Genomic DNA, 26,969 nt, shown 5'->3' with positions numbered 1-26,969 from the left:
TGGGGTCGCGTAGTCACTGAAAGTGACAGGGTGGGTAGGCATTCCCTGAGGGCCTGCTTCTGGGACACCATCCTTGTCCAAGCCAACAGTCTTACAGAAATACATTATAGAACACAAAACAACACACACACACACACATACCTGTTTATTTGAAAAAAACCCAACAAAAGCAGCAATCTTTTACCTAGACTTACAAATAATCAGAGCAGCTAAGCCCATTTGCTACAATTAAATTACTAAATCCAAAAATGAAAGAGCAAGCATCCTATTGACCTTATAGAAGTAAAAACAATTATACCACAAATGTTTGTTCACCAAAATTAAAACAACTTATATTAAGTGGGCAAACTTACACAAAGGTAAAACTACTGAAATTACTTAAACTTAAGAAATTCTGAAGAAGTCTAAAACAAGTAAAGTAGGTTGAGTTAGTAGTCTGAAGTCTTCCACAAAGAAAAGCCTAGAGCCAAATGTTTAAAGAAGAGTTCGTATAAATTCCTAATAGCCTTTAAAAAAGAGAAAGAGGAGGGAACCAATCCCAAAAGATTCTATGAAGCCAGTAGTATCTGAAGTGAAACTAGAAAACTGCAGGCCAATATTCCTATTAACACAGATGCAGAATTGTAAAGAAAACACTAGTAGATAGAATCCCGCAACACAGGCGAGGGGGTATACAGCAGGACCAGGTAAACTTGTTTTCCAGCATTATAAGTGCAGTTTAACCTGTGAAGATCTATAAAATCAATGCACCATGTTGACAGAAAAGAAGCTATGTGTTCATCCCAATGGAAGATGCATTTGACAAACTTTCATGTTAAAAAATAAGAAAACAGTAATAAAAAAAAAGGTCTACACCACCAGCTTGATAAAACTGTACCTCGAGCATAACTTAACAGAGAAAATCTAAATAAATGCTTTCTCTCTGAGATCAGGAAAAGACAAAAGCTCTGCTTTCATCATGCCCTTTGAATGTTGTGTTCAAGGTAATAGCCAGGCTGGGTCATAAGGCAAGACAGGGAAATAAGTGCTATCTAAATTGCAAAAGAGGAAATAATGCTTCCTCCAATTATAAATGACAAGATCTTGCCTACAGAAGAACCAAAGCAATGCATGTACACACACACACACACACACACACACACACACACACACACACGCACTCACCACACAACTAAAATTGATAACTAGGGCTGCAGAATATATGATCAGTATACAACAACCTATAGTATCTTTACACATTGGCAATAAATACTAAAAACAATAAATTAAGGAAATAATTCTATTACCATGGTATCAACAAATGCCAAAGAATAAATTTAACAAAAGACTTAAAACTAAAAGCAACAAAGCCTCAGTCAAACAATTGATGTAAGTGAAGTGACTTGTTATGATTCCTGGCACTTCTTCAACTGACCTGTAGTTCAGTGCAGCTCCTATCAACACCCAAGCTGGTGTGTGTGTGCGTGTGAGGGTGTGTGTGTGTTTAAATCTATGTGTAAACTGACAATATAATAGTAATGTTCACAGGACACCAAGCACCTATGCTAGGCAAACCAGCCTTCCAAACAAGTGACAAAGGTGCAGGACTCATGTCTCCTTATACAGTAAAGCCACTGCCATTAAGTCAATGTGCTACTGACATAAGGATAGATCTATAAATTAACTTAATGAAACTAAGAGGTCGGGGGCATTCTCTTACATTTATGGTCAACTGATTTTTGACAAAGGTTCCCAGAATTCAGAGGGCAAAGTGTAGTTTTCAAATAAGTGGTACAGGGGAAGCCAGATGACCTATTTGAAAATGAGAGGGGAATCCCAAACACTTAGCTCAACATAGACCAAAGGCTTAGAGACATACCTGTAAATCCCAGCACTCTGGAGGCCGAGGCAGGAGAATTACAAGTTCAAGGCTAGCCTGGGTTATAGTCAGTTCTAGGTATGTGTGATTTTACTGTCACATCTCCAGGGAAAATGGCCCCTGTGGTCAGACCAGGAGGAATCTAGATGTCTCACACCACAGGACATATAGACCTTTATCTGTTATCTGTTTGTTTGTTTTCTGCAGACCTGAACATGGTTTCAAACACATTCCCTCTATTACATGAGAAACCACCACAGCTCTGAGGGTGGCCAGAGACTGGAGGATCAGGTCCCCTCCGTGGTCAGAACCTCAGAGGTCCCTCCCTCCAGGACTCCTTCTTAGTCGGACAAGGCTCCAACCACACCTGCAAGGGGGCGGGCAGAGGAGTGACTCACTTCCCATCCACGGCCTCGACAATCTTGACCTCGATCTCCTGTTCGTAGAGTGTGCGCAGCATCCTGTCCCGCCTGTCCTTCCTGCGTTTGAGGTTGATCATGAAAATCTAATGCAGGATACAAAAGGGCAAAGAAACACGAGTGGCTGGGAGTTATTTTGGGTTGGTTGAAAAGCTTAGCAAAACGGATGTGAGGACCAGAGGGGTAAGGGATGGGAAGAAAGCTATGGCTTTGTCTTCCTTATTGGGTTCACGGGCGAGGACCTATTTATCAGAACTAAGCTGCTTTCTAGATATAACCATCAGCAATGGCCTAACCTGATAGTCACCGATGGTCACGTTCTCTATTGTCTTGAGCAAATAAAGTTCAAAAAATGATCACCCCAAAGGCCAAAGGTGAATTAAAATGCACATACACAGCTCAGAAGGGGAGCTGTGTTTTGCTAAATGGCTTAATCAAGCCAAATGACTAAATGCATCCACGTACTTCAGGTTTAATACTGCCGCTTGCTGTTTGCCTAAGGCCTGTTGCTTCCATGTCTCAGTCTCCTCATCCTGGAATGGGGACCACTGTGGCTCTACTGCACAAGTACTATGCTTGGTATCGTCACAATTCACACCCACTAGGTAAGCTTTACAGCTTTCAAAAACTAAGAAAGATCCGAGTCTTCATGTGTTCAGAATGAATGTCAAGATCTCCGTCTCACAAGCTTTTTTTTTTTTTTTGCCAGAATTCTTCAACCCCTAAATCTAAAAGGATAAAGGCATTGAAGAAAAGGGCCCAGTTCCCTGGTTGTTACCCTTGACCGAGGAGAGAGTAGCATAAAACATGATTTCGGTATGAGATTTTTTTTTTGAGTGCTCAACAGAGGGCACCTGCTGGCTTGTGAATACAGATGGATGTGCATTCGGGCTTTCTGAGCGAGGGCCAAGTCTGCCTGTACCCTTTACCCTGGCCTGAAATGCCTAGATGATAGCAGTACTAACATATAGACATCATAAGGCAACTAAAGCCTCATGAAGACTGCTGTAGGGAAATTAGCGTTTTATGTATGTATGTATGTATGTATGTATTTATTTATTCATTTATTTATTTAGTGTGTATAGTGTAACTGCATTGCTGTGAGTGTCGAGAAGGTCAGAGGACAATTGACAATCTTCTAGCTTGACAGCAAGTGCTTTCAGCCACCAGACTGTCTTACCAGTGCATAAGTTAGCTTTTGAATAAAGGCCTCTGGCTGCAAGCACTGATGAGCTGATTTTGAATATTAAACTATTGGGAGATGTTAACAGCCATCAGGAATCTACATCCCAGTGAGGGAGAAACCTACAGGAACAGGGCAGAGGACACTCGTTGCCTCCTGACTGTCGAGGTGACTCTGGGGACAGTATTTATTTTCTCTGTGTAGTTAGCTCTGCTGTTTGGAAAAGGAGGGGTTTGAGCAAACCCACCCCTCAAGCCCTGTACCTATGAAAATCTGTGCATAGTGGCTTATAGTAAAGTTGGCTTCATGTTATGAGACCTGTGCAGAAATCTTATCATGCAATCAGGCTGAGGTCCAGACTATATTGCACTGAGCTTTGGCTCAATAGTTACTCTGAGTATAATTTTAAATATATGCTTTAGCAGCATCAGAAGTTATACTAAGCTTTCAACTCTCCCCTGTAAGAGAGTCTCATCTCTGTTCACATATAGAGTCCTGGGAGCAACAGAATGTTCTGTGCATCATCTCCGGAGATGCTGGGCAGGGCAGGCACTCAGTATGATTTGATACCCTCTTACTTAACTGGATAGTTATTAATAAAACAAAAAAAATCCACCATAATTTCTGTGTGACATATATTTGGGACTATGTAGCTTAAAGCATGTGCCGTCTTTTTTCATTTTCTCTGTCTTTAGAATCCTAACTGTCAAGGATTATGTTCCATTGCCTGGTTTTACAGACATAGGAAGGAAACGGCATATCCTTCTCGCATCCACAGAGCCATCTGAGGTCACCCAAGGAGACAAAGCAAAACAAAACAAAACAAACAGAGAAGCATCCAAAAAGTCCCCTGCAAACCAGAGGCCTCCAGTCGAGGAAGCTTTCAGTAAATAATAGTCCCGCCCTGGGCCCTGCCAGGACAAGGGCAATAAACCCAGTAGCCATGAAGGGAAAACACAGACGGCTTGCTCATACTTAGTAAACAGAGCAAAGAACCGAGTGCCTAATACAGCCAGACGCTAGCAACCAGGTCACAGGATTGGAGGGCGGAAAAGACCTCTGACACCTCTTTTCCACAGCCCATGTCTGCTGCAGACAGAGAGATGATTATCCTGGGCTGTGGAAAGCAAAGTCCTGGGCTGCCTCACTTTCTAGGGCACTAACACCACGGTCCTGCCCGAGGCGGAGCAAGCCGGTCCGGTCTGTCTTTGTTTCATTTACTGTGATCTGATCCTCACAGAATGTGATGCCAGGAGGAAAAAGGAAGACACTGAAAAACACATGGGCCCCCTTTCCTAGAAAATGAAGAGAGGCCACAGTCTCCGGGAAGGAGAACTGTGCTCGGCAAGAGGAAGCTGTGTGGCAGGCCCCGCCCCGCAGCAAGGACCCACCATTGGTGAGCCCACCCTTGTAGCACCGGTCAGTTTTGAAAACTATTTTCTATTTTTAGTAAATAGGAATAGACTCAATAGGGTCTATTTATACTTTGTGCTACATTTAAATTCATCTCTCCTTTTTCTGCCTTCTGTGAAAATGGCATAATCTCTACTTGGTATTTATGAACTACCCATTTCCTGCATTTGGAAGTCTAGCTTCAAGTCAGTTTTGTAGCAGAGATCCCCAACTCCTAGGTCCATTAGCTCCTTGGGATGAACATGATTTGGAGACACAGATGTTAATGTTCCAATGTGATAAGGCGTTTTCTTCCAAAAAGCATACTGAGCTCAAAGCACAATGCTTGGCTTAAATCCAGAAGCCCTGGAAGAATTCTGTCCCAGTGTGTGGACTCCTGGCAGGTCACAGCTCTAGACCACAAAACTCCTCAGCACTAGCAACCACATAAGGGGCCATGAAGGGCTCGTGGAACAGACTCACAGTTCTGGCCCTGGCAACCATCTGTTTTACACTCTACCAAGAAAACCACTTCTTTATATTATTCTCTTTCTTTCTTTCCTTCCTTCCACTCTTCTCTCCTCTTTCCTTAACTCTCTCCTTTCTTCCTTCCCTCCCTCCCTCTCTTCCTGTCTCCCTCCTCCTTCTGCCTCCTCCATTCCCTTCTGCCTTCCTCCATCCCTCTTTCCCTTCCTTCCTCTCTTTACTGTACACCTCCCTCTCCCTCTCCCTCCCTCTTCCTTCCCCTCTGGCCCTCCCCCTTCCCTCTCTCCCTCTCACCCTCTCCCTCTTCTCCCCTTTTCGTTGTGGTGCTAGGAATTGACCCCAGGGCTCCACTTATCCTAAGAAGATGCTCTACCACTGAGCTAAAAGCCCACCTCTGCTTTGTTATTTATATACTTACAACTGTACAGTAGATATGGCCCTAGGAAAACTACGCTAAAGTTCTTGCCTGCCAAAAGACAAAATTTTAGAACATGCTTTTCTCTTCATTAGTCCTTTCAACTCTGCCCTCCAACCTTTTTTCCATGGAAGAAAAGCAGAAATTAAACAAAACATAGAATATTCTAGAATAGTTTCCATCCACTCAGCTCTAGCAGAATAAAGTTGATGTCCTCCAGAGCCCAAAACATATATTCTCCTTACCTTACCCTTGAACCTCAATAAGAAGTTTGGTAAAATATATAGCAAATTTATATTCCTTGCCAAATAATTCTTTCTGGTTCATTTTTTATGATTCTCCTTTGTAAAGACCAGAAAACAGAATGACAACCAACCCAAGTCCTCAGGGTCTTTCCAGTTGCCAAGCTTGCCTGCTTGCTCTCAGACAGATGTTCCACCTTCTGTTCCAACATTAACACAGAAGTCTCTGTACACATGTGCATATAAGCACACACATGCACACATAAGGGCAAGAGTACACACAGAGAGACAGAGGGATAGAGACAGAAATAGAGAGAAACAGAGAGAGATGAGAGAGAGGGGAGAGAGAGAGAGAGAGAGAGAGAGAGAGAGAGAGAGAGAGAGACTTTCCTACCTCATCAAATCCCATCTTGTCTGGATACTTAGGGACAACTGACACGAACTGGGAAGGCTCCATTGGAGGATGGTCAACTGAAAAATAGAAGAAACAGAGTGCTTTAACAGAGAAAGGGTCAGGAAATAGAATTCTACCGCCACTCCAGTCTCTAGGGCTGAGAGCCATGCTTGACAGTCAGAGTAGGGAACAATAGTTCTGAAGTTCCTCAGGGCTGAGCAGCTTCACAGGGGTCCTAATGGTCAGAGCGATGGCGTCAGAACACCTGTCCATTTGCACGTGGAAATATTTGTTCCATTTTCATTAACACTTACTCTAAGAATATGATGGGGGCAGTGTAGAGTGGCGGCTGAGAAAAGGCTCCGGAGTCAGACCCATGAACCCAACCCTTGGCCTAGAAGGCCTTGGAGATCTGTTTATTTATATGTAAGTTTGGGATAATACATGTATTTCTTAGTGTATTATAAGATTTAGGTAAGACCTGCATGCAAATCTATTCAGTATAGTAACAGAGTAAATACTTATAACTGTTACCTACTGTGACCCATGGGAAAGAACTATGAAACACAATCTTTTCCCTTGAAGAATGGTATTTTCTACTCTTTTAAAAGTTCCAAAGTCTGGACCTCTTTAATCCTAACTAAATAGGGGTAGCTATAGGTGTGTAAAATTCTCGTTTTAACCCCAGCTTAGCTCTAAGTGTTGGTTCCCTTTCTCAGAACTTAGTACAAGAATAATAAAATATTTCAGGTAGGAGGGATGTTGTATCAAATAACACATTTTTAAAAGTTACTTTGATGCTTTAAAAAAAAACACCTTCATATTCTATGTATTCTCATACTTGGGAATACTTTTGGTAAAGAACCTGAGAAGGTCTTGAAGGTTTATTAGTCTTATATAAATTCAAGTATTCATTTGATTTCCCTTCATATGATAAGATGACAAAAATTTTAAGTAAGAACTGGTTGCTGAAGTGCTTGAAGAACTATCAGTGAGGCTGGGGAGATATCTTAGTATAGTGCTTGCTACACCAGCATGGAGACCTAAATTCACCTATGTAAAATCCAGGTGCAGTTGTGCACGTCTGTAACTCCTGAGGCAGAGTGGGAGAGACAGACAGGCACCCAGAACTCATTGGCTAGCCAGTTCAGCCAACCAGCAAGCTCAGATTTTAGCATGAGATGCTGTGGACAGCAGTGAATGACACACAATATCAACTTCTGGCATCCACATGTAGGGGCACACATATGCATGCGCAATCTATATATCACATGTAGGTGCACATATATCCATGTGATCCACATACCACATAGACACAGAGACACCCACGGTCACACAAACAGAACTGATAGTGATTGTTGTGCGGCAGTTTCCTCTGAACTAAAACATTCTGTCCAGGAGGGAGGTTCTTGGGACTCAGGAAGTAAACAACTCGCAAGTCTCAGGAAATTCATGAAACTAACAATCACCTCAACAAGATTCAGCCTCCCGCTCTCTCACAGGAAGCACATGTCCAAATTCTCCATATATCTCAATGTGGTAAAGGAGTTAGGACTTTATTGTTATGACTCATATCTACTCTGCTCAAACTCCTTACCTCGCTTACCACTGTAGCCATTCCCTTATAAACATTCTTAATTTTCTACCATTGATATTTGTTTTACAAGACCCTAAGGCTGGTTATACCCGACTGAGCACTCACTCAGCACCCAAAAGACCATGGCAGGAGACACACCATACAAATTCACCATGTGAGTCACTTCAAAGTGACAAATGGTAATACCAAATTGGCAAATGACCCCATCAGACATGGCTCCAACAGTAAATTCACTTCCCAGTGTTTCAGAGATCTGTTTTATGCCCTGATTTTTCTGGAATTACCAACAGATTTCCCAAGTCCAAGAAAATATACAGAATCCAATTAGATTTTTGCTCTCCCCCAAACCCCCAAACCTAACCACATGCACATCTCTGCTTTGTGCTTTTCTACTTGTTAAGGAAGACAATTCTTGTTTCTACTGAACACAACTGTTAGAGAAGTGGGTCTCAACCTTCCTAATGCTGAGACCCAATTTTATGGTCGAGGATCATGCTGTGATGATCCCCAGCTATAAAATTATTCCATTGCTATTTCATAACTATAGTTTTCTACTCTTATGAATCTTAATATAAATATCTAATAAGCAATGTATCTGATATGTGACGACCCACAGGTTGAGAACTACTGTTTTGCACTATTGTCCTAGGCTATGTCAACTACTAATTTCCCAAGAATTTCAATCTTACAGATACCTTCTGTTCTCCGAGGTAAGGAGTTTGAGCAGAGTAGGGGAATTATCAAGTTCCCCTTTATCTGGGCTCCTTCCCATCAGCACACAGACACACTATAGGACTCTTACCTTAAGCAAACGGACAACACTAAGAAACCAAGTCAAAACAAATACAAATAAAACAAAGCACTCCCAGCAGCTCTGCCCATTTCCTTTATTCACCTGTCATCAAGATTCCATTTTCTCTTCTCTTTGGGCTATTCTAATCAGCTTGTGTCACTATCATTGCATTAAGGTACTTCTTACCAAAATTGGTAACAGAGCTGTCTTTCTCTCTTCCATCTTCTCTTGACAGGGTCTCACTCTGTACTCTAGATTGCTCTGGAACTTGCTATGCAGCTCAGGCCAGCCTGAAACTCTTGAGGCTGCTGCCTCAGCCTCCGAAGTGATAGGATTGCAGGCATGAGCTGCTGTAGCTGGTACAGAGTTCTAGTCTGACATTACTGAGCATCACTGATTTGCCCTCATTTTGCTTGGCTTCCTCACGTCATTTGGCTCTTTCTCAAAACATAACTCCCTTTTCCTTCTCAGCCTTCTGGCTGTTAGTCCACTCTGGGGATCTGTCCTCTTTTGCTTGACTACATGAGGTCACATTGTTTCTTGGCTTCAAATATCCTTTTGGTGTTATGAGTCTTAAATGTCTTTCTCTGTGGAATCTCTTCCCTAAACCCATAGATTCATATATCCACTTATCTCCTGGCCTCTCTATTCAGACTTGAAATAAATATTTCAAGCGTACATGATGGACTCAATGCTAGAGTCATTCTTAATTTTCCCTTTGCTTCATGGGCTGCCTCCAAGCAACTATAAGTACAATGGGCTCTGCCATTAAAATGTACCTTAAGCCTGTCTGTTTCTCATTACCTTCTTGCCACAGCTCAAATCTCAACCACTAACATCTCTTAACATGAACTATGTATTAATTCCTTATACTCTAATACCCATACCACAGCTTGAGTGATCTTTTAAAATACATAAAATCACATCACACCATCTTATGGACTCATGTTGCTCTTAGGATAAAATCCAAATTCCTTGCCATGGCTGGTATGTTCTGCGTTCATCCATGACTTCATGTCCTATCCAGCTCCTTGTTCCTCACCATGTTGGCCCCTGGCCCTGGACCACTCCCAAGGTTTCTTCTCTCTAGTGGTCTTTATATGTATTGTTCTTTCTGCTTGGAATTCATCCCCCAAAGATTCATGCAACTGCTTCCTTAATATATTACCTATGTCTCTGTTAAAATATAAATTCATGGTGCAAGGCTTTGCTTGATTTCCCCATTGCTGAATTCATTATTATGGGAAATTATGCAGTGTGCATGTGCTGAGTTTATATAGCCTGATCCTTTTTTATTAAAACCTTCATTGTTTCCTTAGGATGGATCGTCTACTTCATCTGGACTGTCCAATTAAAGACCATTTCATTCAAGGCACTTCAACCTTTCAAACTGTAGTTTCTTCTAATGCTTTAGCCCACTTTCTTCAGGATGGAAGTCATTGGTCTGCTTGTCTCCTTCCTCATCCTGTGGTGTCCTGACTATATCAGTCTTCTCGTTTGAGGACTCTCACTTCTACCCAACATCAGCTAAAGAAGCCTCAGGGTTGGGTGTGAGCACACAGGCCACAATAACCTCTCTCTATTCTAAATTTCTGTTGTCTTTGCACCTGCTCATTTCACAGCGCACTGTATTGTTAGTGCCATTTAAATATTAGATCTGACTCTTCAATTAAACTGTGAATCTCTGAAAATGGAGTGTTGACTGTAAAATGCTTTGACTTCCTAATACTTGTGATATATGTCACTTCACAAACACACACACACACACACACACACACACACGGAGAGAGAGAGAGAGAGAGAGAGAGAGAGAGAGAGAGAAAGAGAGAGAGAGATTGATTCATAAAATGGCTTCCTAAGGGCTGGTCCAAGAAGTGCTGTCAGTGAGTTAACCCTCTTCTGTCCTTAGCTCATCTTAGTCCATTCAATCATGAATTAGTAACTATGGGAGGTGGTGAGAAGTAGTCTGTGTCCCGAGACTAATATGGTACAAGGGAAATTTATAGATGGAGAGAATGGGAAACAGCTACCCACAGACAACTTGGTGGGTTGGAAAATAAAGTTGTGTGCTTCTCTTTAAAACTTTTGTTTTTAAAGCCTTAGTCCACTTAAAACTAACACCATGCAGACACTGGAGAGTTTTCCACGCCTCTATCCTTGCTCATTCGCCTGTGGCCAACTCTGGCTGTGTCTTCTTACATCTACATCCTGATTTCTATTATTTCATTTAAAAAAGTCTTTCCCACTTCTGTGGCCACTGGTTTAGTTGAGACTTTTACCATCCTCTGCCTAACCTGCCATGTGACATTCTTTTAGCTCTGGTGTAGACCAGCACCCACTGACCCGTGACCCACTCATTTATCCTCTCTTCCTAGAGTGACCTCCCTAAATCTGCATTTCAACCTAACTCCATGTCTTAGCTCAAATTCCTTCAAAATGCCTTCCCTTCAAGGAAAGTCCAATGTCCTCTGCTTCATTAGAGGTCCTCTGCCTGTGCTCCTGGCCATGCTCCAACCTCACTTTCTACTGTCTCCTACCCACTTCCACTGTGGTGAGACACAGAAAAGATTCCCTATGGGAAGCCACCACCAGTACACTCTCCAGAATTAATGGGTCAGTTAGCTTCTCTTCTTTTGCCACCAGTAAGTTTAGTTACTGATGATGAAACATATCAAGTCCAAAATTGTGCTAGACTCAGTGGCACTGGCAACACAGTGGTTGAGGCCATGGGAGTTGGAGGTGCCACGTTTGACTCAAAACTTAATCTGCCATCAGTAGAATGATAGACTCACCTATATTTGAATTTCTTCAGCTTTATTTGGGGGTTAGTAGTTCCCCTTCATGGAGTTATTGTGACAATTATTGAGAGAGTATACAAATGGTATTCAGCATTGTATAAGTTACATCATAAGCTATTATTAAGTTAAAGTTATTACTGCTCTTCTTGTGTTAGTACACACACACACACACACACACACACACACGCATGTATGCACAAGCACATATACGTGCACCTTTCTCCACCCCAGGCCCAGAGTCATATAATTAGAAAGTAGCAAAGATACGATATAAATTCATTTTACACAGCACTATTTCAGCATTTACTGCATTGTAGAACACATATTTACTCATGGATCTGGCTATCCACCAAAACAGGAAACTCCCTGAATACAATGACTTTATCATATTTGGGATTGTTGTTGTTGTTGTTTGTTTATTTGTTTGTTTTTGAAATAGAGTTTCTCTCTGTAGCCCTGGCTGTTCTGGAACTTGCTCTGTAGACCAGTCTGACCTTGAACTCAGAGATTTCCTGCCTCTGCCTCCTGAGGGCTGAGATTAAAGGTGAATACCAGCATTGTCCAGCTGACCTTGTCATATCTGTATTTCATGGAAAAAAACCTAAGAATTCAAGGGCAGATGAATGTCTGTACTTCAGCCTAGACATAGTTGTAGCTATGAAATGTCAGACTGAGAAGCAGAGATCCAGGGCTGGCCATGGCTGGTCATGGCTGGTCACAGTTGACTACGGCTGGCCTGGTTACTGTTACAATGAGCTAGACAAGGTTGCGCTGGCTCCTGGGTCACTCACTCATTGCTTCTATCTGTACATGGATGAGGTTCTCGACGTCCTCCTGCAGTGTCTGGTGGGGCTTCAGAGGGATGGGCAGGTAGCCATAGTGTTCCTTGTTGCACAGGTACATCTGGATGCCTGAAGAGGTGAGAGACCAGAGTCAACCAATCAAAAAACACACTAGGCAAGAGAGGGAGAATCCATGGGGCTGACATGAGTTCAATGCTGAAGTCCAACAAGTGGCTTCTTTGGGGAGCCGTCTATAGAGCTTTACAATATTCTTTTATTAAAAAGTTGAAACTGATTTGGTGGGGGGCTCTTAAAAACTCTGGGCCATTCTTCAGTTCAGAGGAAATTGACTTTTCTTTCTAAAGAAAAAAAGCACATTTGTGGCTTGAAATGGACACTGTAAAGGCATGAAGCAATCAGACAGGAAGAAGGAATTCCATTCCAGAGAGCAGAATGGAACACTCTAATCCACATGCAGGAAATAAGAAGAGGACAAGGAATGAAATCCATATTTGATATGAAAGCACACAGGAAGATCCTGTAGAGATAACAGATTATTAAAACTAAAGCCAAGCTCATGAAAAACAAAATATTTAAAAGATACAGAGGAAATTTATCATTTCCCATGGTTCCTCTTGGTTTTATTTATTTTTTCCTGCACTGGCATGGATTTAGGATGACCAATGAGCAAAATTCTCAAGAATAAATTAATAATGACAAAAAAAGCACATTCCTCTCAAAACTCATTAAGCACCTACAGTGTGGCGATGCCAGTGGTGTCTTAGTTCTGTTATATTCAGGCTTAGTCTCCGCCAGTCCACCAGTGGGCAGGGAGAACTATACAGCATCTCTGTCCAGCTAGACAGCCAAGAAAGAAGACTCAAGATGGCCTCATACAGTCCCAGCCACGAACCCAGCTTCCTTAGTTGCAAGGACAAACCTGCCAAGCTCTGGGCGGTGCACTAAAGCCCCTGGTTTGTTAATTGCTTACAACCATCAGTGTTTTCCTGAGGAAATTATCTACATAGTGACATCTTTATTTGGGGCAGATGAAATTTCCAGCAGTCGGCCCCTAACATCTGCCAAGCCAAGTGAAGCTGTCTTAGGGCATTAACAGAGAAGAACAAGGAGAGAAAGGGGGCTTTGTCCTCCACCTTTACTGATCCTGGTTGGTCTCTCCAGATGCTGTCTCCTCTGACTTGTTTAAGTGAACTCACTGGTTGTGCTGTTTGCTTATGTGACTATTTGTGGGGATACAAACCAGAATGTGACTTTTTACCAAGTTGTAATGAACTAAGAGCATGGATGAAAAAGACAGTGTTTATGTTGCCTCTCTATGATACTCAGACACCCCCCCTTTAACCATTTAACTTCCTAAGGCTTCCATTAAAAGGCAATATGATACTTAGCCAAACTATCCATCAGGTGAGCAGGTACAAGAAAGGCATTTCCAGATGTGAAATGCAAATCTATGGAACATTTACCTCTCATCACACTTTCTCAGAAAGTTATTATATGATGAAGACAAAGACAAGGAAAAGGAAGAAAGTAAGAGGGGGGGAGAAGAAAGATCACCATGCACAAGAAAGACTCAAGACCCAAGAAAGGTGATGTATGACAGAAGCAAACTCAGTCTCAGTTTGATGGCTGTGAAGCTCAGAGATTAGAGTTTCAAGACAGACATCTTAGAATCATCTAACTTGCAAAAGTGGACAGCACTTATTACTAAGTTTGATAAAGGCAATATTTATAATATAGTATTCTCAATGTTTTAGGATCATGTAATTATAATAAAACCTGAAGGTCTTTTAAATATTTAATTATTATTATTTGTGTGTACTTGTGAGTGCACATATGTATGTTTATGTACCACATGTGTGCCTGGTGCTCAAGAAGGACAGAAGAGGACTCTTAGAACTGAAGGTACACAGTTGTGAGTCACTATGTGTGTGCTGGGAATCATACCAAGTCCTCTGCAGGAACACCACATTAATCTTAATTACTAACCTATTTATCCACCCCTAACACCCAGAATATTAAATGACATCAGAGGACAAGGTGATAGGAAGAATGTGTTTCCACATAGAAGGCCAAGGGAAGTGAACTAACTTACTATCTTCTATAATGAAGAGTTGATTTTGAAGGGGAAATATAAGGCAGAAGAAAAGAAAGCAAGCAAGAGAAGAGGAATGCGTGCTACTTAGAAATAAAGACACTAATACTATGCTTCTGCACCCATCCTCAGGAGTGATGCATTGGGAGTGTTTGTTTTAATAAATCTTAGGTCACTGGACTCTTTCAACTACGTGCCTGGGTAATATGATAAAAATAGGGAGAAGCACTGATAATTACATCAAGCCTCTGAGAATATCTTGTAACAGTTTCTAGTGAGTCTCTGGGAAGGAGGGGTGAGTGTTACAAGGGAAGTGCTTTGTTTTCCTAATGAAGGCACCAATGCTTTCCTGAGCTCACATACATGTGAGTCACAAAGACTGATAAATAATACCTGTGATGAGACATCAGACACAGGCTGCAACTGGTCCAGGGCCACGCAGTAAGTCATTAGTACCAAATCTCTGTCCCCAAGGGCCAGCTCCAACTTCTCTTTCCACCTGGATCTTACAGCTTAGTCTCAAGGCTGTTAGTTCCTAGGGTGCCATCTACCCTGGGAGGCACTTAGGACCAGCATAAGTGATGCAGACAGAGGCCTGCATCATCTGCATCTGCCTGCCCATCACTCACATTTTTTATTTTGTTCGCAGTGGATGAATTATTTGGAAGATTCTTGGCTAGTACAGAAGAGGGCTCCTGTGGCTATGATACAGAACAATGCTCACTAGTTACATTGTGTGTGTGTGTGTGTGTGTGTGTGTGTGTGTGTGTGTGTGAATCCTTGCCCTTGTCCTCATTATTGCCACTGAGACTCTTCTATAACAACTACTCTGGCCCTCGGTGTTCATAGCTCTTAAAAACTTACTATTTCCACAGCAAAGGATCTGAACTTCCCAACAACTGTAGACTCTAACATAGTGCTGGGCACAGTTACAGTGCCTCTTTCCTTTTCTGCCTCTTGTTTCCCTTAGATGATTTGCTAACAGTCTTGGGCATCTATATCTGCTTTTAATGTCTCAGAAATATGTCTGGGAAATCTGACAAATAATGCATACATTTGTGGTGAGCAGACTGTACAAACAGCAAAGATGAAAAGTTCCAGCATAGCCTGCAACCATCTTCCAGGCCTAACACCTGTGTGTTAGTTTAAAATAGATATATCCTCATTTAATTCCTGGGTCACAAAGACGCCTTGTGCCATGGGTATAAAGGAGATCTCTGTTAGAAACTGACGATCACCATACTCATTGACAGTTTAGTTTCTTAAAATATCCATTTTTGTTTTTTACAGAATCTGAAGCAAAGGCTTGGCAGAACTTGCTGGAACAGGAAGGCCCTGCTTCTGTTTCTGGCCCCGGAGATGTCACAGCAAATCACACATCGAGAAGCAGCTCCTATTAACATGGACACAAGGACCTTCGTGCCAACTTGCAGACCATATGAGGAGTGCCTGCCCTTTCCTTAACATAAGGCCTCTAAATGCCTATGTTTGGCCAAGCAGTCTAAATCAATTCAACCAAACGTGGAAACCAGCCTTACCATTTCTACAAAGTACTCTCCTTCTTTTCAAATGTGCACACACAAGTGAGTGGAACATCTGTGACTTTATGTGCAAATCACAGTTTGGATTTGGTATCAATATTCTTGTCTTCTAGCAAGCTACCAGGGAGCTTTGGAAAGTCATTTTCACCATAACTTAGATAGCCATATTTCACCATCTTCTTGGTTTCTAAACCCATTTTGTTAGAGGCCAAGTGATACATTGCTAATAGGCCCGAGGGCTGTCAGGAGAGCCTAAGAGTTTGCCTTAGTAACGCCATGAATCTTCCTGACCTGGAATGGGAGGAAGGAAAGAGAGAAAAAAAAGAAAAAGCAAAGCAAACCAAAACCCCTTTCCTTCCTATTGATGTGGCTTTGTCAAGAAGCTCACAAAATCCAGTGGCAATGGTTGCCTAGTGACTCACCAGGTACCTAAGTCTGGCTTTGCCTCTCTTTGCACAGAGACGGAGGCTGAGACCTCCGGTATCTATTCTCAGCAGCGAGAGAGTTGGGCTTTCTTTCAACTGCTCAGAATACCAATGACATCCTGAGCCCTCCCAGCTAGGCAGAGACCTCTTGCTAAGTTCTCACTGAGGAGACTTGCACAGAAGTGCTGAGTTCAACTTCTGGGCTGGGCTGAGCTGGGCTGGGCTGGGCTGGACTCTGATAGGGGAAGAGCCCTACAAGTCAATGTAGGATGGATGGATGCATCCTGGGTGGTGGGGTATCTTGAATCCTACAACTAAGGATAATGCCTCCTGAATTATGGAATAGTAATGCGGAAAGAATCTAGGCTGTTAAGAATTGTGGGGCAGAGGCACTACAGCGGCATAGATTATTTCTGAGAAGAAACAGCTCCATTTGTGAAACCTGGGGACTTTACCAGTGTTGTTCTAGGTCCCAATTTAATAATAGAATTCTTGTAATTAGCAACAACAATATCATTAGCTCTAGAGAGTCAGTGAGATTTTCAAGGACCCTGTTATTGTCTTTTTCATCAACTTAGATCCTCATTAAACAGGACTGGAGTCCTGTGTGGCTGCCTTTGGTGACCGGGGACAGCAACACAGAGGATTCTGGCATGGTTACTACAAGCACCTCAATGCCTCTAACGGACTTGAAATTGAGTTAGGTGTGTTTTAAAATAAACACAGTACGCAGAAGCGGGTCACTTGCAGTGTTCTATGGCAGCCCACAGCCCAGCATAGACAGTACCTGCTTGCCTGCTGGAGAAGGCAAAAACGATGATGTCATCAAAGGTCCAGGTGTAGTCCTGGTGTGGGGGGTAGAAAGCCAGCTTGTCAGAGGCCTCTTTCCTGAGGTCAATCAGGAAGGTGGAGTGGACCATGGGGACGGGGAAGCAGCCCATCCTTTTCCATTCTCTAATCTGAAGGTAGTCTGGGGTCCGCTTGTAGAAGCCCTGGAAAAGAGCAAGTAGAGAGACCATGTCCTCTCATCTGAAGGCATCATTATCCAGGCATCTCGACCCTCTAGGCCATCACAGGGCAATAGAAATCTCCAGTGTTGCCACTTTTATTACCATGAATTAGAAATTTCTAAATGAACTCAAGAAATTAACTTGCACTTAAAATATAGAGGGGTTCTAATAGCGGGAACCATTTTATTTCATTCCTGTTGATTTAATACTTTCACAAAGTATAGTAGATATTAGCTTATGATTAAATATGAAGGACTAATATTAACAAGTAGGGGCCCGAGCAGGCAAGTATGGATATGTGTTCTGGTCCACGCCCTCTGTGTTCAAGCCTTTCCTCGGCTCCTTATTATTATCGGTGTCTCGCTTGCTATGTCTCTTTCCTGAGCTCCGAAACAGGAACAGACAGTATTATCTACCCCAGAGGTTTTTCCTCATATCATTAAGTAAGGTGAAACTATGAAGTACTTAGAGTAATGTCTAGCATCAAGAAAGCATCAGCCAGTATTGGCTAGCATTGAAATGACTATGTTACACTTGGTTAACATTATTTCCACATATACATCTGGGTCTTTTATTTTTTTCAGAGCTCTGCACCTTTGGGGGACCCCACCCCCTGCTTTAACATTTTCTCCAGTGTGAGAGCACAATTCAACCTGTCTTCTCATTGGTTTTCAATAACGTTGGTGTGACTCAATTTGTTTCCCATCCAAACTTAATTGTCTATTCAACAAATAACTCATCGAGCACCTGCTGTGACCCAGGCATTAAGATAAATGATGGAGAGTTAATAAATGATATGACACAGGCTTAGCCCTGTGTATTAGTCAGGGTTCTCTAGAGTCACAGAACTTACAGATAGTCTCTAGATAGTAAAGGAATTTATTGATGACTTACAGTCGGCAGCCCAATTCCCAACAATTGTTCAGTCGCAGCTGTGAATGGAAGTCCAAGGATCTAGCAGTTACTCAGTCTCACGCAGCAAGCAGGCGAAGGAGCAAGAGCAAGAGCTAGACTCCCTTCTTCCAATGTCCTTATATTGTCTCCAGCAGAAGGTGTAGCCCAGATTAAAGGTGTGTTCCACCACACCTTTAATCCCAGATGAAAGGCGTAGCCCAGATTAAAGGTGTGTTCCTTAAACTCGGAGATTCAATCTTCTGGAATCCATAGCCACTGTGGCTCAAGATCTTCAAACCAAGATCCAGATAAGGATCTCCAAGCCTCCAGATAAGGGTCACTGGTGAGCCTTCCAATTCCGGATTGTAGTTCATTCCAAATATTGTCAAGTTGACAACCAGGAATAGCCACTACAATCCACCCCTTGTCAACTTGACACAAATAATATCTCATGTTCACATAAAACAATAACAAGGTTGTAAATACGCCTAACATGATATAACTATCCCTCGTACAATCGCAAACGCATTAGTAAATTTACAATGGGCATTCATATTACTTTATAATCCTCGTTTCTGCAACTGGTTACGTGGCCTTAATTGGTATTTATAACTACCTTCCTCTACTACCCATTCTGTATTTCCTTCTCCTTCAGCCAGCACCTCAGCAGGTCTTGGCTCTTTTCCTGGAGGATTGACCCATACCTTCATTCCTGATGGGTCTGCGTCCTTTGTCATCCTGCTTGGATTAGGCTGTTGTAGTTTCCCATTGACTTTAATCACAGGACATGGTAGTACTAAGAGACGTCCTAAGGGATCTCCTACACTCCAGACATAATCTTGCTTACCACCATTGTGAAGAGGTAATCCAATTTCCCCATGGTAATCTGGATCTATCACCCCTCCTAACACTGTTATTCCTTTTTTAGCCTGTTAGTTTAAGGGCATTAAAAGCCCAAAATGACCAGGGTGAAGTCTGAGCTTCCAGTTCAATGGAACGTTTGTTGTAGCTCCTGGTAGGAGCACTCCCCTCTCTGGAGCCAAAACTTCTAGGCCAGCAGAACCTAGAGTTATGGGGACAGGAAGCAAAAATTTTCCTAGAGGGTCACAAGGAGTGATAGTAAGTGGAACTATTCCATTTTCCACCCCTTGATTCCTGGACCCATGAATCCTGGCTATGGGTGAAACTGTACCATATATCGAGCGCTGTTTCAAAGCATATACTGCCTTCTGAAGAACTCTGCCCCAGCCTTCCAAGCTGTTACCACCTAATTGGCGCTGTAACTGCGTCTTCAAAAGGCCATTCCATCTTTCTATCAGACCAGCTGCTTCAGGATGATGGGGAATGTGGTAAGACCAGTGAATTCCATGATCGTGGGCCCACTGTCGTACTTCTCTGGCTGTGAAGTGAGTTCCTTGGTCAGAAGCAATACTGTGTGGAATACCATGACGATAAATAAGGCATTCTGTCAGTCCGTGAATGGTGGTTTTAGCAGAGGCATTACGTGCAGGAAAGGCAAATCCATAACCAGAATAAGTATCTACTCCAGTAAGAACAAAACGCTGTCCTTTCCACGAAGGAAGTGGTCCAATGTAGTCAACCTGCCACCAGGTTGCTGGCTGGTCACCTCGAGGAATGGTGCCATATCTGGGGCTCAGTGTTGGTTTCTGCTGTTGGCAGATCTAGCAATCAGCAGCAGCTGTAGCCAGGTCAGCTTTGGTGAGTGGAAGCCCGTGTTGCTGAGCCCAAGCATAACCTCCATCTCGACCACCATGGCCACTTTGTTCATGTGCCCATTGAGCAATGACAGGGATGGCTGGGGAGAGAGGCTGACTGTCCACAGAACGGGTCATCTTATCCACTTGATTATTGAACTCCTCCTCTGCTGAAGTCACCTTTTGGTGAGCATTTACATGGGACACAAATATCTTCACATCCTTTGCCCATTTGGAGAGATCTATCCACATACTTCTTCCCCAGATGTCTTTCTCACCAGTTTTCCAATTGTGATCTTTCCAAGTCCCTGACCATCCAGCCAATCCATTGGCTACAGCCCATGAGTCAGTGAATAATCGTACATCTGGCCATTTCTTCTTGCAAACAAACTGTAATACCATGTGTACTGCCCGAAGTTCTGCCCACTGTGAAGATTTCCCTTCACCTGTGTCTTTCAGGGTTGTCCCAGAAAGGGGTTGTAATGCTGCAGCTGTCCACTTCCGGGTGGTGCCTGCATAACGTGCAGAGCCATCAGTAAACCAGGCTCTAGTCTTCTCCTCTTTGGTCAGTTGATCATAGGGAACACCCCATGAGGCTATTGGCACATGTTTGGCAGCAGATGGCATTGTAACAGGAGTAGAAACCATAGGCATTTGAGCAACTTCTTCATGTAACTTGCTTGTGCCTTCAGGACCTGCTCTGGCCCGATCACGTATATACCACTTCCATTTGATAATAGACTGCTGCTGTGCGCGTCCCACTTTATGTCTTGCAGGGTCTGATAGTACCCAGCTCATGATGGGTAGTTCAGGTCGCATAGTAACTTGGTGTCCTATTGTCAAACGTTCGGTTTCCACTAAGGCCCAATAGCAGGCCAAGAGCTGTTTTTCAAAGGGAGAATAGTTGTCTGCAGATGATGGTAGAGCTTTGCTCCAAAATCCCAAAGGTCTTTTCTGTGATTCACCTACAGGGGCCTGCCAGAGGCTCCAAACAGCATCTCTATCAGCCACAGACACCTCAAGTACCATTGGGTCTGCTGGGTCATATGGTCCAAGTGGTAGAGCAGCCTGCACAGCAGCCTGGACCTGTTGAAGGGCCTTCTCCTGTTCCAGGCCCCACACAAAGCTAGCAGCTTTCCGAGTCACTTAGTAAATAGGCCTAAGTAACACACCCAAGTGAGGGATGTGTTGTCTCCAGAATCCAAATAGACCCACTAAACGTTGTGCTTCTTTCTTGGTTGTAGGAGGGGCCAGGTGCAATAACTTATCTTTCACCTTAGAAGGAATATCTCTGCATGCTCCACACCACTGGACTCCTAAGAATTTCACTGAGGTAGATGGTCCTTGAATTTTGGTTGGATTTATTTCCCATCCTCTGATACGCATATGTGTTACCAATGAGTCCAAAGTAGTTGCTACTTCCTGCTCACTTGGTCCAATCAGCATAATGTCATCAATATAGTGCACCAATGTGATATTTTGTGGAAGATCCAAACGATCAAGATCCCTTCTAACTAAATTATGACACAGGGCAGGAGAGTTAATATATCCTTGAGGCAAAACTGTGAAGGTATACTGTTGGCCTTGCCAACTGAAAACAAATTGCTTCTGGTGGTCCTTATGGACAGGTACTGAGAAGAAGGCATTTGCCAGATCAATAGCCGCATACCAGGTGCCAGGAGATGTGTTAATTTGCTCAAGTAACGAAACTACATCTGGTACAGCAGCTGCAATTGGAGTTACCACCTGATTTAGTTTTCGATAATCAACTGTCATTCTCCATGATCCATCTGTTTTCTGCACTGGCCAGATAGGAGAGTTAAATGGAGATGTGGTGGGAACCACCACCCCTGCATCTTTCAAGTCCTTGATAGTGGCAGTAATTTCTGCAATTCCTCCAGGAATATGATACTGTTTTTGATTCACTATTTTCTTTGGCAGAGGCAACTCTAAAGGCTTCCATTTGGCCTTTCCAACCATAATAGCCCTCACTCTACAGTTCAGGGAACCAATATGAGAATTCTGCCAATTTCTGAGTATATCTATCCCAATTATACATTCTGGAACTGGGGAAATCACCACAGGATATGTCCGGGGACCTACTGGACCTACTGTGAGTCGGACATCAGTCAAAACTCCATTAATCACCTGCCCTCCATAAGCCCCTACTTTAACTGGAGGGCCACAATGTTTCTTGGGATCCCCTGGGATCAGTGTCAACTCAGAACCAGTATCCAGCAGACCCCGAAAAGTCTGATTATTTCCTTTTCCCCAGTGTACAGTTACCCTTGTAAAAGGCCGTAGGTCCCTCTGGGGAAGAACTGGAGAAAGGGTAACAGCAAAACCTTTGGGTGTCTTATCAAGATCCTTCCTCAGCGGAACCTGGCCACCCCTTCATTCAAGGGGTTCTGGATCTGCAAACTGTCTCAAGTCTGGAAATTGATTCACTGGCCGAGATTGCTGTTTACCACGATCTAATGTAGCCTTTCTTTCATTTGGCTGTTTACCACGATCTAATGTAGCCCTTCTTTCATTTGTTTGAGAATTTTTCTGCTTATACAGATCAAACAAATATGCAGTAGGCTTCCTATGTATTTCATTCCTGGAAACACCATGATTGGTTAGCCAGTACCAAAGGTCCAACCGAGTTATGCCATCATAAATTTCACCTCTCCTGTGCTGACCATTACTGGGTATGTTATTATAAACATTCTTTTGTCTACGCTGTCCATTATAATAACTAGAATCACCTTGTCTCCGGCGATTCAATGCTGCCACCTGGCCCTTGTTACCTCGGAATCCAACTAAACCCAGTGAATTTAATTCATCTAATTGAGCAGAAGCATCTCCAATGCTAAGATCTGGCACAAGGAAAAGGGAAAGAACAAAACCCTTCAAATGTGCTGGTGCCCCTCTCACCAATTTGCGTCTTATAGAGCTGGTGAAAGGCATATTTTCTGGACCTTCCCATTGTGGACAATTATGCTTTACACAATATATCCACTCTAGCATTGCAATTTCCCTAAGTCTTAAAATCCCTTCATCAACACTAAGCCACGGAATATCAGGCATCTCCAAGTCATTTCCAGTAGGCCATCTTTTGATAAACACCTCAGCCAACCATTCAAACAAACTTTTGACACCTTTTTTAACTATGCGAGCTTCCGTATTAAACCTAGAATCTCTACTCAGAGGACCCATGTCAATAAACTCAGCCTGCTCTAGTTTTATGTTCCTTCCACCCTTATCCCACACCCTTAAAATCCATTCCCACACATATTCACCAGGTTTCTGCTTGAATGAATTAGCAAATTCATTAAGCTCCTTAGTAGTGTAGCGAATTTCTTCATGGACTACACTTTCTACCTCCCCTCTAGGAGCCTGTTTTGCTTTGAGTCTGGTCACAGGTCTAGAAGAAACTATTGGTGGGCCTTGAGAAACATCAGTAGTGAAAGTCATTGCTGGTTTATCAGACTCTGCAAAATTAATTTCCTCATGTGGGGAAGGCATTATTTCAAGGGGTGGGGCTGAGGGTACTACTTCCTCAGGTGGGGCAAACCCTTGAGAATCTGAAGATTCAAAATTCTCAGCTTCAACATGGTCTTCCCACACATCCCCGTCCCATGTTGTAGGATCCCATTCTTTGCCAATTAGAGCCCTTACTTTAACTGTCGACACACTCTGAGGATGAGACTTGAATTTTCGCTGTAGTTCAGCCAACCTTACAATGAGAGTTTCTGTTTGATTTTCTGCAACTTGAGCTCTATTGCTACAAGAGAGAAGATTCTCCTCAAGGACACACTTAGCAACTTTTAGATCGTTTACTTGTGTCTGGAGCCTTTCGATTTTATCACACAACTCCTTCCTTTCATTCATCATTTTTTCCACAGATACTAAGAGCAGCCAGCCAGTAAAATCATTTTCCGATTTTTTCCCCATCTTGTAGAAAGCTTTGTGCACTGAATCACCTAATTCATTAAGAAAATCAAGGTCATTAGCTTCTTTAAGTTCGGAATATAGTTTCAACCATGGGTCTTCAAAATTCTCTGAGCTCCCAGGAGGGAGAGAATCTGGAGAGGTTTCAATAGTTGAAAGTGCTGGTGGATCAACAAGCCAATTCCAGTATTTTAAAAGATTCATCCTTGTACTTCTGTTACTCTAGAACCACTCCTGGTACCAACTTCTGTATTAGTCAGGGTTCTCTAGAGTCACAGAACTTACAGATAGTCTCTAGATAGTAAAGGAATTTATTGATGACTTACAGTCGGCAGCCCAATTCCCAACAATTGTTCAGTCGCAGCTGTGAATGGAAGTCCAAGGATCTAGCAGTTACTCAGTCTCACGCAGCAAGCAGGCGAAGGAGCAAGAGCAAGAGCTAGACTCCCTTCTTCCAATGTCCTTATATTGTCTCCAGCAGAAGGTGTAGCCCAGATTAAAGGTGTGTTCCACCACACCTTTAATCCCAGATGAAAGGCGTAGCCCAGATTAAAGGTGTGTTCCTTAAACTCGGAGATTCAATCTTCTGGAATCCATAGCCACTGTGGCTCAAGATCTTCAAACCAAGATCCAGATAAGGATCTCCAAGCCTCCAGATAAGGGTCACTGGTGAGCCTTCCAATTCCGGATTGTAGTTCATTCCAAATATTGTCAAGTTGACAACCAGGAATAGCCACTACAGCCCTGTGATATGTAAAATCTTGCAAAGGACCTCTAGTCCAGCAGTACCAATCATAAAGACAATGATTAAAAAATTCCAATATACTTTAAAGTATGTAGAAGCTTTGAAAGGCATTTTAAAAACATACCGTAGGAGATGCAGGCTCAGGGGGCTGACTGGAAAATTTCACAAGACTACTGTGAAGCACACGATGCTCCCTGGGTACTCACGGTTCTAAGTATTTACGGATGCCTACTCCTTTATGGTGCATTTCTGGTAGTGATGTCAGCACCATGCATCAGGTACCTCACCTCCATCTACTTCTGTGATACACTTTTCAGAGTATGGAACAGTTCACCTGACTACTAACCCAAGCACCCCCTATGATAAGGTTGAAGGACCACAAACTGGGACTTGGGAGATTTGAGTCTGTGATGGTTTGTAGATGGTTTGTAGCCCGGGGAGTGGCGCTATTAGAAGGTGTGACCCTGTTGGAGTAGGTGTGGTCTTATGGGTGTGGGCTTTAAGACCCTCATCCTAGCTGCCTGGAAACCAGTATCTGCTAGCGGCCTTCAGATGAAGATTTAGAACTCTCAGCTCCTCCTGCACCATGCCTCCCTGAACACTGCCATACTCCTGCCTTGATGATACTGGACTGAACTTCTGAACCTGTAAGCCAGCCCCAATTAAATGCTGGTTTTTTTTTTTTTTTTTAAGAGTTGCCTTGGTCATGGCAGTAAAACCCTAACTAAGACAGTGTCTTAGATTCACCTTAATTCGCCTTAGATTCACCACCTGCTAGCTATGGGATCTTAGAGCATTGGCTTCTGCTAATGCTTCAGTCTACGAGAGTTCTTTAATGAAGGCACGTGTGTGTGTATGGGGGGAAGGGTAGGGGGTGGGGGTGGGGTTCTTCAAGAGGCTCCCTACAGACTGAAGTCAATACTGCTAGGAGTAGTGTCAGGATGAGACACTTGGAAAATTTAGGAGGAGGATGAATCATATAGTATCCTGGGAGAAAGGATGGTAGAAAGCAGAGAGAAAAAGAGAGTCAGCTTGCTTCACAAAGAGAGGTGTTTCATTCTTCCAGAAGAACGAAAGTTTATTGGTAATAAGTCCTGTTCATTAGCCACATCATGCCAAGATCGTTTTGTTTTGGATGTGTTTAAAGGATCTGGAAAGTAGGCCTGCCTTGAGCTGATGAAGTCACTGGCCATTTCCGTTCCTGTCCAAGTTGAAAATGGACTGGAATGGAAGAAAGCCAAACCCAGATGAGGAAGGTTATAATTGGCCCAAGTTGTACAGAATTGAGTTTTGCTCTGCAAAATAAATGAGCACATTTCTCCTACTTGCTTTTAATAAGGAACTTAACAGAAACTCGCAGGCTGCACTCACCAGGATAACCTCCTCCCACCCCTGTTGCTGGTGGCAAAGCAGAATTTACCAGAAACAAGCCTCAAGTGGCCCTGCCCAGTAGAGCATTGCAGATGGTTAATGGCGAGTTTATTCTAACTTAATATGATGTTTTCTCCCAAGAAATGGAATAAACTTTCTACACATCAGTGTGTCACTTCCTCAAAGTCCAGTAGATGGTAAGAATCATTCAAAAGCTCTTAGGACCAAGAAATATAATCACAATCAGGAATTTCTGGTCTCGTGCTGTGTTGGAGCCAATGATTACTACATTATCAGGCAAGCCATTGGAGATGTTGGTAGATTAAAATGTGTAAAAGCAAAAGTCATGTTAACACTGTTCTGGTGAGAACTTGGTTTTTGGGATAAGGCTTTATAATGTAGTTTAAACTAGTCTTGAACTCTTGTTTTCTGTTTCTGCTCTGATTGAGACAAATTTCATGTAGCCTATGCTCTGACTTCCTTATGCAGTTGAGAATGACCATGTTATGTTTTTCCAAAACATAACAAAGTACTAAGCAATAATATAGGTTTTGGGAACAGATTCTATGTAATTTAGCCAAAGTACTAACTAAATATAACCTTGAACCTGTTTAGCTGTGTATGACCTCAAGAGGAAACTGTTCAGGTGTATCAGGTTTTCTATTCTGTAATGAATTACGGTTATTTGCAAGAAGATAATAGAAGGCGGATAATTCACAAAGGTCTAAGTACAACCGTTACAGAGAAAGGATGACTTTGCTCCCTACCCCCAGACTAAAGATAAGTTAGTCACAGTTACCTACAGTCCAAAAATACACCTTATAGCACCAGAAATCCTATTAATTCCACTTGAAATGTCA

The 26,969-nt window shown here is 42.8% G+C and overlaps 1 protein-coding gene across 2 annotated transcripts in view; it reads right to left on the bottom strand.

The window, feature by feature from the left end:
• Nucleotides 1-26,969, bottom strand: part of Colgalt2 (collagen beta(1-O)galactosyltransferase 2) — a 110,891-nt gene that overhangs the window by 8,428 nt on the left and 75,494 nt on the right. For both annotated transcript variants that reach the window (XR_001784706.1, NM_177756.4), the window contains exons 5-8: nucleotides 17,226-17,430; nucleotides 12,369-12,488; nucleotides 6,390-6,466; nucleotides 2,257-2,363 (exon numbers count right to left, since the gene is read on the bottom strand). Coding sequence is in view for 1 of the 2 variants with exons in the window: in NM_177756.4 (NP_808424.3) it covers nucleotides 2,257-2,363; nucleotides 6,390-6,466; nucleotides 12,369-12,488; nucleotides 17,226-17,430 (509 nt within the window). In the remaining variant the exon portion in view is untranslated. The remainder of the gene's footprint in view (nucleotides 1-2,256; nucleotides 2,364-6,389; nucleotides 6,467-12,368; nucleotides 12,489-17,225; nucleotides 17,431-26,969) is intronic.

The sequence above is a fragment of the Mus musculus genome, chromosome 1 (genome assembly GCF_000001635.26).
Source record: "Mus musculus strain C57BL/6J chromosome 1, GRCm38.p6 C57BL/6J".
NCBI classification, from domain to species: domain Eukaryota; kingdom Metazoa; phylum Chordata; class Mammalia; order Rodentia; family Muridae; genus Mus; species Mus musculus.
This window is presented reverse-complemented; position numbering and strand designations above follow the sequence as displayed.